General features: G+C 39.2%; 1 protein-coding gene across 4 annotated transcripts in view; it reads right to left on the bottom strand.

Moving 5' to 3' along the window:
• Positions 1-19,378, bottom strand: part of TBC1D4 (TBC1 domain family member 4) — a 97,242-nt gene that overhangs the window by 40,275 nt on the left and 37,589 nt on the right. For 3 of the 4 annotated variants that reach the window (XM_088159750.1, XM_088159752.1, XM_014870962.2), the window contains exon 2: positions 1,095-1,697. In XM_088159750.1, coding sequence (XP_088015876.1) covers positions 1,095-1,697 — 603 coding nt within the window. Of the gene's footprint in view, positions 1-1,094; positions 1,698-7,920; positions 8,053-19,378 lie in introns of those variants that run through there. The other variant, XM_088159751.1, reaches the window with a different exon arrangement.

A 19,378-nucleotide genomic window follows, 5' to 3' on the forward strand; every position in this document is an offset into this window, starting at 1 on the left:
AGCTTTTCTTCCCCTCCCCCACCCTTTTTCAAGTTATTTTAATCCAAAGATCACATGTTTGACAGACAATACTAAAACCTTTAGGAAACAATGTGGCTAAATTAAAAGTTGGAAAAAAATGGGAATTCTTGGTTTTTAAGTTATACCATAAATTAGCTGAGGAACTAAGATGATACTTGTTGGTTTGTACCAATTCCAAATGCGGAATAGTAGGTTCTGCAGCAAACTACCTTTCAACTTTCCCAAACTGCTTCTCAAGTCCATAGAATTTATTCTAGAGACCTCAGAGATTTTTTCAGCTAAATCCTTTTCATTACTAGTGATAAGCTGTGGCTTTCTGAAGGGCAGTACATTCTCACTTGAGTTATCATTTCCTCAAGAGAATAAAAACCAAGACTCATCTTTAAAACAAATGGAAAGACAAAATCCAGGCATTTAGCCCAGTGTTATTTTAAGGTCCAAAGATTTTTCCTTTTATGGGTCACCTCCTTTATCTGTCCTTCTGTTTTCCCAAAACAAGTTTCAAAGATGCGAAATGCACTTCAGGCAAGAGAAGAAATAACCATTGGAGTACGAAAGAAGAAGCCTTCAGTGCAGACATGTTTGAATACTCATCTAGTAAAGAGGAGACATTAATACAAATTATTAAAAAGAGGCTGGCTCAAACACAAGGCTGCTGAAGTCTAAAGCAAAGTTTTATCTTTTTAAGTGCACAAAAAAGAGGTTTTGTTTGTAGTCTTCCTTCATTCTCTGTTTCAAAGAATATTCAGGTTTTTCAGCTGGGTTCTAAATCTAACCCACACAGACAGTCTAGAACTACATATAAAATAATTATTTCACTAAAAACTCTTTTCCTTTAGGTGATTACTCCATAAATGAATACTTTTTCTTAAAATCTCCTTGAGCTCATGAGTTGAGGTGAAAGTTCAGCTACTTGTGTTCCAACCATTTATGAACAGATACAAAAATATTTATGACAAATCATGAAGCCATACTGGATCCATTTTACTTATCTTGCAAACTTTATCTCAAATTGCACAGGGTAAGAAGATAGGGTACGAAACCAACAGGAAATTGCCCATCCTGGAACACACCTGGAACAACATTGTCCTGTTCTTCTCAGAATCAGAGGGCTGAACGTGACTGGGAGCACTTGCATGTCTTCTGCGGGACTGTATTTTCAGGTTTGTGTCATGAACCTTTCTCTGCATCACTGCAGTGACACTGCTGCACCGGGAGCGGAACTCCTGCTGCTCGTCAAAGCCGGAGTCCTCCAAAATCCTCTCTGGAAAGAAGCCACGAGTGCTGGCCAGGTTGGTCAAGTTGGTCTGGCTGCCAATTGTAAACATTGCAGCACGCCCTGAAGGGCTGTTTGGGCTGTCCAGCTCCTCAAAAGGGCTGTCCAGAGGAGAAGCTGGCACGTTTTCTTCACACAGGGGCAAGTCCAAACTCGACTCGTTATTCCGCTGCTCGTTTAACAGTTTCAGGCGCTGGCGCTCATGAAGGCTGAATTGCTCTATGCAGTCATCAATGAGTGTGGAGGGAGCTTTCTTGTGAGCCACTGTCACCTTTCCACAGTACAAGACCTCAAATTTTTGGGAGTCATAGAAGGCATCTTCACTATCCTTACTTGGTTTGGCATCTTCTTTCAGTGCTGCTTTAGAGACTTGTCTTATGCTGCTGATGACATCAGGAACCTAAGGGGACAGTGTGAAAGGCCTTTTTAGTAACCACAAATGAGACAGCAGAGACAGTGATGCATCAAGTATTTGTTAAGGTAAGTATTTACACAAGCTATTTCTCCAGCAGAGTGCCACAAGCTTCTTGGCAAAGAATATAAAACCAGTAAAGTCTAAATTCTGTATGGACAATTTATGCAGTGGAAGCAGAGCAAATAATTTCCAACTTTTTTCTGGAACGTCTTCCAGTACATAAGATTTTAAATTACCAGAAGGTCAATTGGCAAATGTCCACATTGGGTTTTTTGTTTGTTTTTACTGAGACTACCTTCTCTTTTCCATTGTCCTCTGCCTACATTGGCATGTTTTACTGCTGCATTCTGTAAAGGGCCATCACTGTTCCTTTGCTTACATTTTGCAGAGACACTTATTCTATTCTTAAGACTGTTTTGGGAATAGTTTTATGGAAAAGAGATCAGCAATCTCCATCAGTTTCAACTGACAGTTTTGGAATAAAGGTAGCAAGAATACAGACATTTTACTGAACTACCATGTACAACTGCATTAGGTCTCACTTATTATCAGCTACAAAAACCTTGCCCCACCCATCCCATAACACAGTTCACCTTAAGATCACACCTCCCTACTGCCTCAGTCATTGTGCAATTAAGCAGCACACACAAATCTCTCTTCTCCTCTGCACAGACCCCTCCTATGCCTTGTAGGGCCAAACTGCACATCTCCAGAAGAAACTCACAATTTCAGCCCTGTATCACAGTCTTTCAAAGACACCTAGTTCTTCCTCTATTTTATCCCAATCACCCTGGGAGGAGTCTGCTTTCAGTACCAACATATTTAATATGCAAGCTCATTCTTCATTTTGGCTTCACAAAAGAAAACAAGGACTTCCCCAACTCTACTAACTGTAGACCAGAGTGGTAATAGCTGCTCTTTTGACAGTACCTACTCTTCTGAACCACACCTCTTTCCCATATGTCCCATTTTCTCTAGAAGTATAACAAAAGCCATCACACTGTGTGCATTGGGGAAGTTACTAGTGGCAATGAGATAAAGAGAGAATATCAATCTAATTTTCTTTGCAAGAGAAATCAGTTCTCAACACTCAACAATATAATAATCCAATATAATCAATCAACAGCTTTTGTATTCTATTCAGCTTCTCACTTTAATATTTGATATTTTTCAAAGAATTTTTCTATTAAAAGATGGTAACTTTAAAGTCACACCTTAGTAAATAATCCATGGTCCCTACAGTATCTCTTTCTTTCAGTCACATGATACCAGCTGAAGCTTGCTACTGAGGCAGCAATCTCATACACCAACACTTTTGCAAGTCACAGTGGAAAATTACCTCATCTTAATCCCCGTCTCCCATTACACACTCCTCATCCCCCGGGGCATTCAACTCAAATCTGCTTCCAGTTCATTTATTGCAAAATGAAGTTCAATTACCCTAAGGCTTGCTGACCATTTGGCTTCTATCCCTTTAGATGTCATGTCACCATCATCTCAGTTTTCAGTGAGGCTAAAAGCTAAGTCTAGATCTGACATAGATATGAGAGTGTAACTATTCTTCCCTCATTCTCACTACTGGGCTGCTTTACCAGCATCACTCAAGGTGCACTTCCTCCCAGCTATGGCAGTTCAGCTGGACATGCACAATCCTCACTTTGCACTTGCCTGTTTGTATTCCAAGATGCAGCTCTTTTTCCACTGATTGGCCTCTTATTCTCTCTATGGCCTGTGCTTAAAGAAGCTCTAGAGTTTAAATTTCTTAGTTCTCTATTTTAACAAAATTCACAAACTAGCCATCTTTTAATTAAAATTTCCCTTTTTAGAATCCAGAAGCTTTTGCAGGGCAATTCACATATATTTCTACTCAAAGTACAGTGACAAATGATAATTCTATTCAAAATGCATACACATTACACACAATCAACTAGAGTAACCACTGTCAGCTGTTTAATCAGCAAATTAATTTTTTTTAAAGTATAACATCACTTCCACTCCAATAACTGAGTTTTGACTCCTGCTCATCACCTCTAAGACAAAAAAGTATTTCTAAGTATTTCTAAAAACACTCAGTAGCCTCCTAACACATTCTTCCACCAGCAAATGTCCACATAGGCTGGGGATAAGACACTAACAATTCTACCCCAACAGTAATACCCATCCATTCCCTCATCTGACAGGAAAGTCCCTTAAAAATGCAGAGTTTTAAGTAATTGCAATTCTACTTAGAAAAACTTACCACCCTAAGTATCCTGCTTTTTATCATTTTTATTTCCATATTTTCCAGATTGTGTATGCTCTTCAGACATATCTCTGCTCCTTAGAAAGATTTTGGAATACATAAATTATGACAGTATTTTCACTTGTGCATAGAGGGATCCTAGCATTAGAGCAGGGGTTTCAGCTCACAGAGCCCAAACAATCCTTATTCCTCGCTTTGCTTAGGCAAACTTTTTTACAGGCTATGTTTAATTTTTGTGGGTGCTCCCTCATCAGCATTCACTTTTTTCCTTCTTTTCAACCTATAGACAGAACTAAAATAAAATATCAAAGTGAACATTTTGAGACCTGTTTAATCTCTGTAGTTATGAATACTTTTCTTATATACAGATGAAGAGAAAATTGTGTAATGCAATTACAGGGATGTCACAATTGATAACTAGTATCTGTCAGACAGCCCAGAACCAGTTCCAGATGCTTGTTAGTTGTTTCATGGGTACTCTCAGCAGCATGGTGTAAAAAACAGCTTCAAGTATAACTTTCAAGACAGATGCTAACATTGCCAGGCTATTAGTTGTGCACATGAATTTTACTGGTCTTTAGTGTTGAGGAGTAACTGTGTGCTGCTGCTGATGTACTCAGTGACTGACAATGTGCCAACCTGTGCTGTTAGACCTGAACCTCTTCACTTCCAGAGTGACACTTTCTTATCAAGAACCAAGAGCTACTTCCAAGATGTACCTGATCAGAGCACAGTATTTTCATGTAAAGATTTGACTTTGAGCAAAACTCTTAAGTGGGATCAAGTGGAGTCTAAACAACAGTTTTCATCTGTGTTTTTCTGAAATGCAAGATGCAGGAAAAGTTACATAATTATCAAGCATACATCCCAGTATGGCTTTTTACACATTTCTTTGACATATATCATTGGGCTTTGACATTTTGCTCCTCTGTGTACCAAGAAACCCCAGTCATAAAAGTTTCACCATTGAAGTTGTGTAACTTTTTTGGATTTGGATATTAGCTTATTATCTCTTAATGTCAAAATTGCAGGGCAAAGTTATAAGATAATAACTAGAATGGAGCTTTTAAAATACTGAATTACCTGGATGAAAATTCTTAACTACTTTTAGAAATCAGTTTAGGAATATTAAGATGACAGACTCCTGAAACAGTCAAAACTTACTAATGTGTGTTCCAAGTTCTAGTATTTCCGTGCAAAAGTCTCATTAAATTAAGCAGCCAAAGGGGAGAAATGGGATTCTTACTCCTGAAACCCACAGGGCCATTGACAATGTTCCTGGACATCTACTACCAGCTGTTACAGTAGAGCAAAATTAAAAGGTTAAATGAGTTATTGTAAAGGTTTTTAGATTTCACTGAATATAAAGAAATTTAATCCTTAAAATATTTACATAATTTATCTCTTTAACACACTCAATTTTTGTTTTGTCAAGCCTTGAAGACTGTTACACCAAGAAGAAAGACAGGATTAGACAGGGCTACACAGTGTATTCTCAGGGTGAGAGAGGCACATTTCTATTCCAAACAAACCCAGTGGTGGGACAATTCAAGAAGATTTAATTCTCCCAGACTTTGCCTCTTCCAAATCCCATGGTCTAAGGGCCTATCATCTTTTTTCCAAATATTGTTGGACAGAGAAGGAAATACCTATGTTCCAAAGGTAGTTTGCACAGGGTTTCTCAGTCCAGAAAGGTAGGAGCTGATGGTGCAGTGCTAGAACAGCAGTTCTCAAATGCAGAAACATAACGTAGGGTTGTAACGTTTTTTACAGGTTTTATTCATGAAGTTTCCCTATACTGCTGAGTAGCACCAGACTATTTCATGAATCAGAACAAGGAAATTACGCCCAACCCCAATACACATACTCAAATATGCCAGAGTAGCACACAAAGCTTTCTTTAATGCAGCAGTGACCTCATGCTTAAACAGTGACAGGCACACTGAACCTTCTCAGGTATTAATAACCTGAAACCAAACAAAATGGACCTGAGAGCTTCAGGTGAGCTTTCTTCCCCTCCAGGATGTCAAGAGCATCCATGCCTGTCAGGAAAAAACAGCAGCATGTGTGCTTTAAGACCCTTGAAACAGGGCTCATAGTAACTCCTCAAACTCTGAACAGAGCCAAGAGAACTCAAAAGCAGAGATCCTTCCCAGGGTCTGTTCCAAACAATGCCCCCAAATGCAAGAGGCCAATAAGACAAGGATGGACAGTGGGTACCATAAGTACAAAACGAAACCTGTGATGCTAGCTTGGCTCGTCCGTGTGAACAAAACTTGGTTGAGAAAAAAGAAACCAAAAAAACAAACCCCAACACCAAAGCCAACCAAACAAGACTACAAGTTAAGAAGCAAATAATAAGTACTCTATGATGTCATTGAAGAGGCAATATTTCCCTCCAGGGAAATATATTTGATCTAATAAGAGCAATTAAAGAAAAAAACAACCCCACACTTGGGAGCCCAAATCAAATTTGTTATTCACATCCAAGTAGCCTAAGATTGTATGAACCAGTCTTCACCCAAACAGATCTGATTCGATACGTGGTGATTCAATAAGGAAAACTAAGCTGAACAGATGGCACTGGCCAAGCTCTGCATCACCTACAATTAGATTCTGCTCTGAAAGAACAACATAATAAGTAAAGCATGACACTGACACAAAATTTGTTTACCACAGGCAGTAGAGTTTTCATAGTTGAAAGCAATGACAGCACCAATTTTAGCCAGATAATCCCCAATCTCCTCTATTTCTACCACACACCTAGGATCTTGGTTAGAGACCTTTGGAGCTACTGCAGCACATCATTCGTTTGGCCAGATAATATAGAATAAGGCAGCAGCACTCAGTTAATTCCTGCTCTGCAATTCAAGGGCTAGATCTAGTCCTGTCCCTTGTGACTACACCTGTAACAGTGTTAATTCATAATTCATTCCTCATGCATTAGTAGCACACTGCACAAAGTGCATGTGATTACTGCTGCCAAGAAATATACTATACATCAAGATACTTCACTGTGTTCTACACAGAATAGTATATTCATGTTGGAAAGAAACATCACTTCAATTGATTTAAGGAATGCAAGGTCTTTCATCTGACCAAAGTGCAGATTAAAACCAAAGGGAGGACTGCAGAAAAATAATTACCACCAAATTCGTCTCATGTCATGTAACTGTAATTAATTTGTGAAAATTAATTCCAACTGCTACAACCCTTAAAACCTCAAAACCAGAACTTCAGTTATGAGTATTCATCATCAATATCTTTAAGTTGCAAAATAGAGAGACTGTTGAGCCTACTACATCATGCCTGATGCAGCCTAATAGTAGAACATTTTGTCACAAGCCTAGAACGAGCAGAGCATCTCCATTGTAACACTACATGCTTTCTTGAACAGCAGTGACAGAAGTGGAAGCATTAAAAAAAAAATAATAATCCTTTTGAATTTACAAGAGCCTACAGTGAACAAAGGATGTCCCCTTTTTGCTGGAGTGATAACTTAAATGCATCCTTCAGTAATTACTGAGCACTTTTTTCAATATTAAACCAAACTTAGAGCTTGAATGGTATGGATATTTCAAAGAAGACCAAAATTCACTGGCTGGATTTCATTATTTACACAGATGAACACAATTTCACTGTGCAGAGAAGCTGCAGCATTTCCTAATTTGTGTCTAGCTTCCACACGGAAAATTTCAGTCTGGAATTTATTAACAAAGCAAAGCCCTCTTCATACCATAAAGCTTATAAACATAAGTGTGACTGTGAAAACCTAATTTAACAAACATGCCTTACAAATGTGGCTACTTAATGACAGCATTTCTAGCAAGTTATTTTCAAAACAAGGAAAAAGCTCAATCCCTCTCACTTCATCACGGCACAAAGTGCAGTGGCAGATCCCTTCCACCATACAAAGAGACAGGAGATGAATGAACTTCATACACACATGACAGGAGCAGTCAGTACCTTCTGGTGTGAGATCCAGCTCAGAAGCAGAGGCATGTCCAAGCAGAACTGTCACCAAATCTTGGTGTCATGAACAGCAAGGCTCGGGAACAGATTCCTGGGATAAGTGAGTGCAGAAAGGATCCCCCTCTCACAAAGGGCTGGCAGTGCTGCCACGGCATTTCCTCAGGCTCGTTTCATGCTATCACAGCAGAGCCAGAGATCCGTGCAGCAGCCGTTATTCTTCAAAAGTCAAGTATTTCCTGACTTGGGGCTGGAAGCATCCGCACTGCCCCGGATTTAAATAATGCATCCCACTCATGATCAAGCTATGTACACTCAAAAACAAACAAAAGAGAAATGGGATACTGTTCAGAAATCAACATCCTGTGCTTTGCTAATTACTAGGAGTTTGACATCTATCAGTAAGAAAGCAACGCAATGTGAGAAAACAGGAGCAATTAGAATGGCTCTCTTTTTAGTTAGTGTTGACTTGCATATTCACAAGATAGGAGAACCCAGCCACAGCAGTGAAATATGAACACAGACAAAATAAGCTGCATATCTCATCCTGCTATGTACCAGGCATTTGACAAGGAGGCAAAGCTCTTATCTTAAAAAAAACCCACAACCAAATGCCAACCAAAATGCAGATATCTGTAACTATTGTCAACTAGAAAGAAGGGTGGGAGAGGGAAAAAATTGTTTTCCTTTAACTGCTATAAATGTTTTTACTGCCATCCAATTAGTCCAGCGCTGATCATTCAGACCCGTTGTACTTTAAAATTGCTGCATTCTGCTGCTTTCTACTCTGGTGACAGCACTCCACTTAACAGTTTTCACCATTGAAAATGTATCTTTCTGATAAAGAGATAAAAGACCAGTATGGCGTGATTCCACTTATGCAGTAACACAAGCAATTTGCTGACTTTGTCTATGCTCAAGGTATTTAGAAACTAGAACAGAATAATTTGCCTCCATCAGCTGACTTACTGCTTACTTTTCTTTTTTACAGAAATAAGGACGCTTTACAGCCATGAGAAATGCTATCACAAAGAGAAAGGAGTAACAGCCAAATTACTAAGCAATTCTATAACCCATCTGCACTTACTGTACAGTCTAAAAATAACTGTTTAGAAAATTCCAAGTCAGGTTCTCAGCAGGCAGTAATAAGCATCTGCCATCAACTTCATTCTGCTGCATGTCTGGGCCAACATAACACAAGCCCAGTAGCTGAAAGCTGGAACACAGGGGCTGGCAAAGAAACTTTCAGTGAAAGCAGTTTTTGGAGCTTCAAGCTAGCTGCCATCCCTGGCAGCTAGTGCTTTCACATTTCTTCTCTAGAGGCTCATGAATTTAGCCAAAGCTTAAAGCATCAGAAAATACATTAAAGGATTTCATAGAGGAACATTAAAAGATGGCATAGAATAAAGTTTTGCTTTCAGGAGATAGTCTTCCTCCTATGTGCCTGGCCTATATTTTTCCCAGCTGACTGGTCAAGACCCAGCTAGGTTTGCTTCTAAAGAACTGCTACAGAGTAGTACATGTATTTTACTCTGACATTCAGCCTCATGCCACGTATTGGGGAGATCACATACTCCTGCTGAAGGCAAAGCTCAACATTACTACTACACCCTAAAGAGAGATCTTTTTTTAGATAGGTAAGATAAAATAAAATAAAATTCAGTTTTCAAAATAATTCTTATTCAAGACCAGCCCAGGAATTACTTACACGGTTGTGTTTTGATGCAGTGAACAAGCAGAAAAAAGTACCAGAGTTGCAGAGCATACATTTTGCAAACCATCACAGTATCTAATTTGCAGCTGGAAACTTGTGGATCACCTAACACATTCTGTGTGCTACACACACACAGAGGATGCTTCTATGCCAAATATCCAAATTTAAGTAAGCAGTATAACGACAGAAGGTGGATCAAGTTACTCTAACAGGAAAGAATGTCTAAGAGTTACAAGATGGTTTAGATGTCTGAGCAGACAACAGATTCCTTTCTTTATACTTCTATGCAAGCACTCTACAGTGGTGCATCAAGGGACTTCAGTGATGGCAGTGACAGCACAGACCAAGAGGAGCAGTGCTTAAGCAAGGAAGGTTCTTGCACTCAGTACTTAGCTCCTGTGCTTAGGCCAGTCAGGCGTGATGCTTTTCCACCTTTCAGATAAAGCTCACATTCACTCAGGTTGAGTACTCTGCATCCCACAGAAGTGTTAGTACAGAGGTTTCATGATGATGTTATGCTCTTGAATATGTAGATAGTAAAACAATTCATCTACTTTGAGCATTTGCAAGTTTGTTTCCAAGTTTAGGACATAATTCCCAGTGAAAGACTTAGCAAAGTACAGCTTGCTTGCAACAGCAGCTCTTAAACTTCTTCAACTCAAGTTCATACAAATTATAAAAGCACAAATTCAGATATTAGCTAGGAATTTTCTCTCGAAAACCATGTTTTAGCTTAACTTGGCAGTGCTAGTAAGAGGTTTATTAAAGATGTTTTTAAAACTCCATCATGTTTAACACATACCCTATTTTTAAAAGGGCTTGCCTGAGAAGATAAGGCTGTCACGTGGACAGTCTCAAACAATTAATGCATTCTCTACATTCATTTCCTTTTGGGGGGGTGGGGGGGAAAGTTGAGAGCTCATTTAAGTATTTTGCCCATTTATGGTCACTATCTACTTCTCCAATACAGATCAGAAGATCATGAACTTCATTTTAGCAGATTCAAAGAGACAATATTGAAATAAATGCCCCATGCACCATCTTTAAGAAGGTAGCTATTTTTTAATTCTGTAGTTTCAGATAGAAATTCTCAATATTTTAAATTTAAAATATTAACTAATGTGTTGATTCACTATGAACTCACTTGGGTCTGCTTTTCCCTAGAGATCAAGATTTCAGGATTCCTACGCGGCAGATCATGAAGACTCCTGAAGTGAGTATCATTCCAGATTTAGTTAAAACCTACCATGATACCCATGGATAACACCACTTTTATAACTTGTTTGCTACAATAACCACTTTCTTCTACTATGACTGAAGAAGAAGAAGATGATAAGTGGTTTAATTCAGTGCTGACTCTGGGAGATGGGAGAAGTTAGATTCTCTTCAGTCTAGCAGATATGGGTATACTTGGCCCAAGGAAGTCAGGCACTGCAATAATTTCGAGCTCCCTTGATGAGGTTAGAAATTCCTCAGCAACATGAAAGCAAAGAGTTAGTTCTTTTCCTTTTGATGTTTTCCTACAAACTCTCAACTGCAATGGGAGGTTTCAGACTACAAGCTTTCCTTAAAAAAGGCTCTGCCTACAGAAAGTTAGACACCAAAAGCAGTGTCAAGCAGCAGGTGATACTGTGGCAGAGACAAAAAGTGTTACTACTGGGTTCAAGGCTCCTTTTGTCACAAGAACATTCACTAAGAAACTGTGAAAGACAAATGCACATGATTCATCAGACTATGTGGACATAGTATAAAGAAAATAGATTGCAACCTAGCAGCATTTCAACAGCTGCACCACAGCTGCCAAGTAATGTTCAATAGGTTTCCAGTACTTTGGAAATACACACCTGTACGTGTTCCAGCTTGTCTGAACTCACAGTTCACAAGAGCAACTGCATTGTCTTGTGACAGTATCAAATGTGTGAGCAACCAGTAGTACAATTAACTCTTCCCAGATAACAACCAGCAAAGAACCCAAGTATAAACACAGCAAGGAAGGATTTCAGAGCCATACTCATCCAGATGCTGAATTGCCAACTGCTTTGAAATGAGATGTTGGGAACTTACATCTAACTAGATTTCCTTCACCACCAAACTGAAGTACCAGTACTTTGCCTAGGGGAATAATGAATACCATACCTGAAGGCAAAGTTAGCACAGCACAAAACATTAAATACTACTCTCCCTGGGAGTCACATTAGTCTAATCTTGTCAATCATTAACTGTTCAAAATACTAAGATTTCATCAGCTGGTTATGGTAGCTGTAAAGAGAGTTAAATCATTGGATAGTTATAGTGTTCAAATGCAAATCCATACAGACACAGCTGGATGGGCAAGTATTTCAAATTTAATAGCTGAAAGTAATTAAATGCATGCTTATTTTCCTTTTTAACATAGAGAAATACTAAAAGAGCTACAGACTTACTGTTACTACTACTACTAATAAAAAACCAAAAAAACCAAACCAAGAACAACTCACAAGACCCAGGGGCAACAGAAAATAAAATGCTTTCCCAGAAAGCTTTGATATAAAAGACAGTAAACAGATAGTAAGGACCTTTCAGTGAAACAGCTCTATAAGGCAAGACTCTTGCAACAATAGTAACATACATGAAGAGTAAACTAAGGGTGTGATAGAGACCCATGATTCCATTTACAGGTATTTCCAAAAAGTCTGTGAGAGCTTTTTGCTTTGGTTATGAATATGGGTTCTATAAAACTGAAGGGAAAAAAGAGAGCACTTAATCACTGTGTAAGTAAGAAAGCACAATAGGCACATAGAGTCAAGATGAGTGGGAATGAGTTGTTTCTGAGCTCATTCTACTGATTTTTTTAGGTAACATTTTCATATACATCAGGTAAAGTAACTTTTTCACTGCTCCACTAATTGCTACTGGTAGATGCTACTTATTTCAGTACTGCTAAACCTTATTTTCTGAATTTATTGAGCCTGGTACACACCAGCTATTTCTGCACCAGCAGCTGCACAGGCACTGACAGCAGGATTTCTGGAATTGGCTTGAGACCACATAGGTAAGAAGAACATCTAGGCTGCATTAAGTAACTGCAGCTTTTTGATAACAATATTTACAGGAAGAGTAGCACTGGCTTTATGAAGTCTTAGCAACACAGTGACAAATTAACCCAGGATTTCTGGAATTTCAGTTCATTATTAATGCACAGGAAAGCCCACACTGCTTCACATTCCCTGGCAGCATCTTCATTTTAGTAGCTCTACTGGTTTTGTATGGCAAGATTTTGGTAGCAAAGGGGACTGCAGGGATGACTTCCATGAGAAGCTCCCAGAGTTTTCCCAACATCCAACAAAGTCAATGCCTGCCAGCTCCAGGACAGACCCACCATCGACCATGGCAGTGATGGTGGTAGCCCCTCCAGGATAATGTATTTAAGAAGAGGAAAAAACCTGTACAATGGCACCTAGGGCAGAGAAGTGAGAACACATGAGAGGAACAGTCCTGCAGACACCAAGGTCAGTGAAGGAGGGACAGGGGCTGATCCAGGTGCCAGAACTGAGATTTCTTTGCAGCCCGTGGTGCAGACCATGGTGAAGCAGCTGTGCCCTTGCAGCCCATGGAGATCCACTCTGGAGCAGAGAGCCACCTGCAGCCCCTGCAGGATGCTACACTGGAGCAGTGGAAGATCAAAGGAGACTGTGACTCCATGGGAAGCCCATACTGGAGCAGGCTCCTGGCAGAGATCTATGGACCCATAGAGAGTGGAGCCAACAGTGGAGACAGTTTGCTGGCAGGATTCCAGCAGGAGACCCATGCTAGAACAGCCTGTTCCTGAAGGACTACACCCTATGGGAGGGGCCCATGCTGGAACAGTCTGTTCCTGAATAACTGCAGCCGTGGGAAAGATGCAGATTGGAGATGCTGGTGGAGAGCTGTCTCCTGTGGGAAGGGCCCCACACTGGAGCAGGAGAAGAGTGTGAGGAGTCCTGCTCCTGAGGAGGAAGGAGTGGCAGAGACAATGTGTGACGAATCCCCATTCCCTGTCCCCTAGAGCTAATGAGGGGGAAGAAGGTAGAGAAAATTAGGGGTAAGGTTAAGTTCAAGAAGGGAGGGGTGAGGGGAAGGTATTTTCAGGATTTGGTTTCCTTTCTCATTACCCTACTCTGATTTGATTGTTAATAAATTAAACTCAAGCTGAGTCTGCTTTGCCTATGACAGTAATTGCTGAGTGATATCTCCCTGTCTTTACCTTGACCCACAAACCATTTGTTTTATTTTCTCACCCCTGTCCAGCTGAGGATGAGTGAGAAGGAGATTTTAGTGGGTGTCTGGTGTCCAGCCAGGGCAGCCCCCCACACCAGTACTATTAGCTCATCTTAGCTAGATACCTGTATAAGGTATGTTCCCTGCTTGTAAAGGAGAAAGGCAGCATAATCCTAATGTCTAGGGATTGGTAAAAGCATACTTAGATTTAACATGGCAAATCCCATCATGTGGCTCCTGTCTGGCCTGGAAATAGAAACACTTATTTCTGGTCTGATGGGTGAGGGATGAGAAGGGAAGAGTGATTTTGTCACTGACACAGCAGTGTTCCCATGACATTTAAATTAGTTATTTGGAAGGATAATGTAAGTCCCATTCACTTCACCTTACTACAGGAGTTTCTTCATAATTTCACCTAAGGTATTGTCATGCTCAGCTGCCATCAAAGCAAGAAACACCTTCAAACAACTTAAAGTTTCAGAAATAAGCATGTGAGCTGCTCTCTCATAGAGGTCAACAGTACTCTCTGGACTGAGGAAATTAAAACTCAGTTTACCCACAACATTGTCCTTCTAAAGCTTATTTTTCACTTCCAGTAGTGCAGATTATGAAAAATTTCTCTCTGCAATTGGAAGGCAGTTTGCTGATGAGAGTTAGCAGTGAACATACAAACTACTAAGAGAAATCAGAAAAAAGGTCCCCTAAGCAGTGAACTTCATTCCTCTTGCTCATCCACTCTCTACCCCCTGGGGGAGCTTAGCTGATCTGGGAATTATCCATGTTAGGAATCTATTCTTGGTCATGTCTGAATGTCCTGTTCTCACTGAAGTCAAGGCTGAAACTTGTTTTGTAAAGCCAGTGAGGAAACTGGATCATAAAAGTTAAGCGCATTTCTTAACTACCTCTTCTGAGATTCCCTGCATCCAAACTTGGAAGACAAGGTATGTCTTCCTCTGGTGGGATTCCCAAGTTTCCAGTTTCACCTGTGACACCCACAAGGGCTTCTGAAACAATTCCATACATTTCTATACAGTAGATACTGGCAAACTTCAAGGAGAAACAACAAAAAGCTCAACTTCAAGGGTAATCTCAAATGTGATAGAAATATACAACACTAGTTAGATTTATTTATACTCTAAGGAATTTTTAAACCATCTGGCCTAGTCTCAAGTGCTGTAGTTTCTGTTTGTTCAAGAGCTCTCAGGGAGCAGAAGCTAGCATAGGACAAAAATTGGATCATTTCTGTGTCTTTGCCCTTGTAAAAACTTAACATCTTGCATAAATTATTTAATTTCAAAACAGTTATGGTACAATGAAGCTGGTTTATCAGATTCATATCTTATGAGGAGAATTTTATCAGAATTTATAAGAGTTCAGAAATTAATATGGACTTCAGGTAGAAGCAAAATCCAAAAAATACGTAATCCATTCAAGAACCAACGATGGAACTCATAGACCAAGATGTAGTTCAAAGGGATTTGCACAAACAAAAATAAAACTGAATAGATTAACATCTCCATCCATATTTTTTCATAAACAGAAGTCAAGTCCACCAGCATGTAAATTTCTTTGTTTGGGTTTTGTTTATTTTTTAAATGGGGGAGACCTTTATGAGAGGGTTATGAACAATAGGAGCTAACAATGACAAAATCATAAGTTAAAGTAATAGGAAAACATAAAGAACGGTGATGTTTGCTCCCAAATCCATAATGGGCATGTACACAGTTTCAAAGTGCCAATTGAGAGCAGCTTTCTGTAGTGTTACAACCTTCCCAGCTGAGGTTGGTCTCCATGTGCTTGAACCTACATCCCATAAACAGATTTTAACATCCTATTTCCCTCACGGGAACACTGGGAATAACTATCTCAGACTTGGATGTTCAATTTAGTATCACACTAAGAGTACTGCATCTCCTCTACCCAAGCAGAGGAAGTATGAAAGGAGCTATTTTATGCCATTTATGCTTATCACACTCCTTGTTCCATCTGTTGGACTCCTTCAAAGATGCATCAGATATAAACACCAGTTTTGGAATTAAACTATTTGGAATTGCTACCAGCATGTAACACTTAAAAAACTGTGTTACTTTCAGTTAGTAGCAGATTCATGATCATTTTTAGCCCAATTTATTTAGATGATGCCAGCTCTGAGGCTGACCATAGCAAACAGGGGTTCTAGGACACAATAGGGTTGCTGCAAGGAATTTGTAAGCCCCAATAGCATATGGTAAAAAACAGCTGTTGAACAGCAAATTTAAAACTTTTGCCCTTTTTTCATAATAGAACACAAGAGAAAGCAATCCATGAAATAAGAACTAATCCAAGGAAAAGGAAAGAAAATTTTAAAAAAAAGACTGTTACACACGAATTGGTGTAATTACAGGGTAATACAGGTAATTACAGGGACACAGAACAAAGCCTATTATAAGTTACTGGATTGACAGGTCTGAAATTTTTATGTACAATCAAGGAGTAACAGTCTTTTGAGTAAAAAAAAATAAATCTCTCCAAAGTGTCATAAGTTGTCACTTCTGGAAATCAGTCACTGGATTAAGTAGATAAATTGGTAAGTAGGAGGATGGTTTTAAGGCAGCACTTCAAAGAAACAGATTAGGTAACAACAGATGCATGTCATGTATTAACATCCTGGTATTATACCTTGTTCCTAAGTGACAGGAAGGTGAAATACAGGGTTTAACACACCAAGAGTTTATTTCCAATGGAAAATATTGTAAGATTAGGACACTGGTGAAGAACAACTGGCAATCTTAGTATTTTCTTAGGGGTTTTTTTTCCTGTATCTATGAACAGAGGCAGGAAATTAAGATCAAATTGAGGTCATGTGGCTATAATAGATGTTGACTGTAGTAAGTATTTTACCATACATAAACAAGGCAGAGTCATCTTTGCAAGCAGCTTTTGTCAATAATCTGTATTGTTTATAAGCTACACTAACTGCTTGTTGTGAATTCCCAAGCAGATAAGAACTGCTCATGATGCACAGACTTCACAAATAGCCCCACCTCAATAAAACTTGGGGATGCAAAGCTGCTACTCAGAAACTGGGATTCCTCTCAAATTTTATGTTACATCTTATTTCATAATCTATAAAATTACAGTAAAATAGTTGTCATTTATTCTTCTAAGAAAAAAAATGCATCATTTTCCCCTCTTTATGAAATATCTTACAATTTCATTCTGCACAAAACCCAAACAGACATTTGGAAAAATATTTATGCAATTAGAAGGATTTAAAAAAGAGTAAGCTGCTAAAAACATACTGACGTTAACCCAGCATCAAAACTCCCAAATATCAAAACTACAGAGCACAGCCTAAATGTTTTTCAACCTATAATTATATTCATCTTAATTGGAAAGCCTCAAATTTACAAGATCTACCCAAGTGGTGACAAGATGAGAGAAGAAACTCCTATTGCAAAGGGAAACTCCACTCCCCAAGAGCTGGTCCTTAGAAGGGCTGGTACGTGCAGCTGGAAAGGAAGAGATTCATCTCAGAGTTGAGATGTTGAGAGGGTTCCTGCTACCACCTGCCCAGTATTCTCTCAAGATATCACACCAGAAATTGTGGTGAACCTGGCAGTATTAGGTTAATAGTTGGCTCTGATGATCTTACAGGCATTTTCCAACTTTAACAAATCTATTATCTATCCTGATAACTGCATAGAAATAGGATTGCAGATATTGCTGTATTTCTACTAAGCTTGGTTGGATGCTCACACCCACAGAAGGTAAGAGTGTACTTTCAAACAGTCATTTACAAAAACCATTCCATTTTGCCACTCTAGCTTTACCTCAGCACTTCCACAGGCTTTATGAGCAGACTTTCCTTGAATACAAAGAACTGAGGCTGCAACTCTACCCAGCTCATAAACTGACTAAACTGAACTTTCAGAGCTTTTAATTTCCTAGATAATTAAAAAATTGACTGAGCAGGGGAGGGGGAGTTGCTTTTTACAACACAAGAAGTCCCTTCATCACGTTAAGAACAAAGCTGCATTTATATCATTTCACTGCTTATCTGAACACCACCCTGCACTATCTAACAAAACACACACTGCACTTTTCTGATAAAACACCCTGGGCTAAGGTAGCTGTACCTGCTGGGATATGAACATGTGTCCTGAGCCCTATTACAAGCAGCACAGATTTTAGGCTTTATATACTCAGCTTGGGTTTAATCAGCAGCTGCACAGTGAAGGCTCTGCACACCTGCAAGCCTGAAAGAACACTGGCTGCCATGGCTTTATTTCTATTCTAACTTGAATAACTTTTACTTTCTAACATCATCAGCCACATTAGGCTGAGCATCTTAGCCAAGAGCTTCCCATTTGGACAGCCAGAAAACAGACTGCAAGGCTTTTTTTTTAACTTCCAGTGAGGCCCTGAGGTCATCAAGGAAGGGGCCAAGCAACACCCTTATCTAAAGGTGCAGTAAATTAACCTTGCAATAATGCAACAGAGGGCTTGGCTCTTGGAACAGAAGCATGGCCAAGAGGCTGCAATGATCACCCTCATTCATATTGTTTTGCCATACTCTCAGGCTCTGTGAGAACCCTCTGCAAATGCTTTTAATTTAAAAAGCAGAAGCTACTAAATTATTCTTCATTTTACTCTGGAGGGAAAAAAAAATAATTTGTTTACTACAGTATTCATTATATTTACAAATGCAATTTCATGTCTTTGGTAGACTTCTCCAGTTTACTACTAGAAGGATAAGGTTATAATATTTAATTTTCTACAGTACAACTGTTTGGGGAGAAATAAAGAACGTGCTTTTCTGAGAAACTCAAGAATTAGATGAGAAATTGAGACCCCTGGAAGTAAACTCTCCCCTGCACCAGCACTATTTCTCCATTATTGTAAAAATGCAGGCTTTAATCTCTTTCCTTCCACAGCCATGCCAAGAAGAGTTCAGACAGACTGATCAATCATTTCTAGTCAGCAGGGCTCTGTGAAAGGACAGAAAGTCTTCCTCTCAAAACAACCTGCAAGATCAGTTTTAAATGCCTATGAAGGTTCATGATCTGAGGCATGCTGTAAGTTTTCTATGAAGTAATTGCAAAGGCTATGCAGTAGGAAAAAAAATTTAAAAATAAAATTTTGGCATGAGAATTAGTACCACTTTAGTAAAAGCTTTTTCTGTTCCAGAATGTTTAAACAAGACCGGCTTATCTATGGGAGAAAAAAAAAAAAAAAGAAAAAAAGAAAGTTTTATTATGCCTTGTAGCCAATAATGAATAAATGAAATCTGCACAGGGAGAAGGAGGGGAGAGTCTCTCTCTTCCCAAAACTTGAACCAAATAATGAAGTCCATCTTTCCCAAGAAGATGACAGCAGACAGCTTTCCCTCCATGTCACCTGTATCATTTGTACATTCAACTGCACAGTGACACCTCCCAAAGCAGCCAGGTTCTAGCAAAGAATACAATAGCTCACACAAGGTGAACCAGCAGTTTCCACTTAGTATCTCTGTTAAGAGTTTCT

This window comes from Sturnus vulgaris, chromosome 2, assembly GCF_052056855.1.
Source record: "Sturnus vulgaris isolate bStuVul1 chromosome 2, bStuVul1.hap1, whole genome shotgun sequence".
Lineage (NCBI taxonomy): Eukaryota > Metazoa > Chordata > Aves > Passeriformes > Sturnidae > Sturnus > Sturnus vulgaris.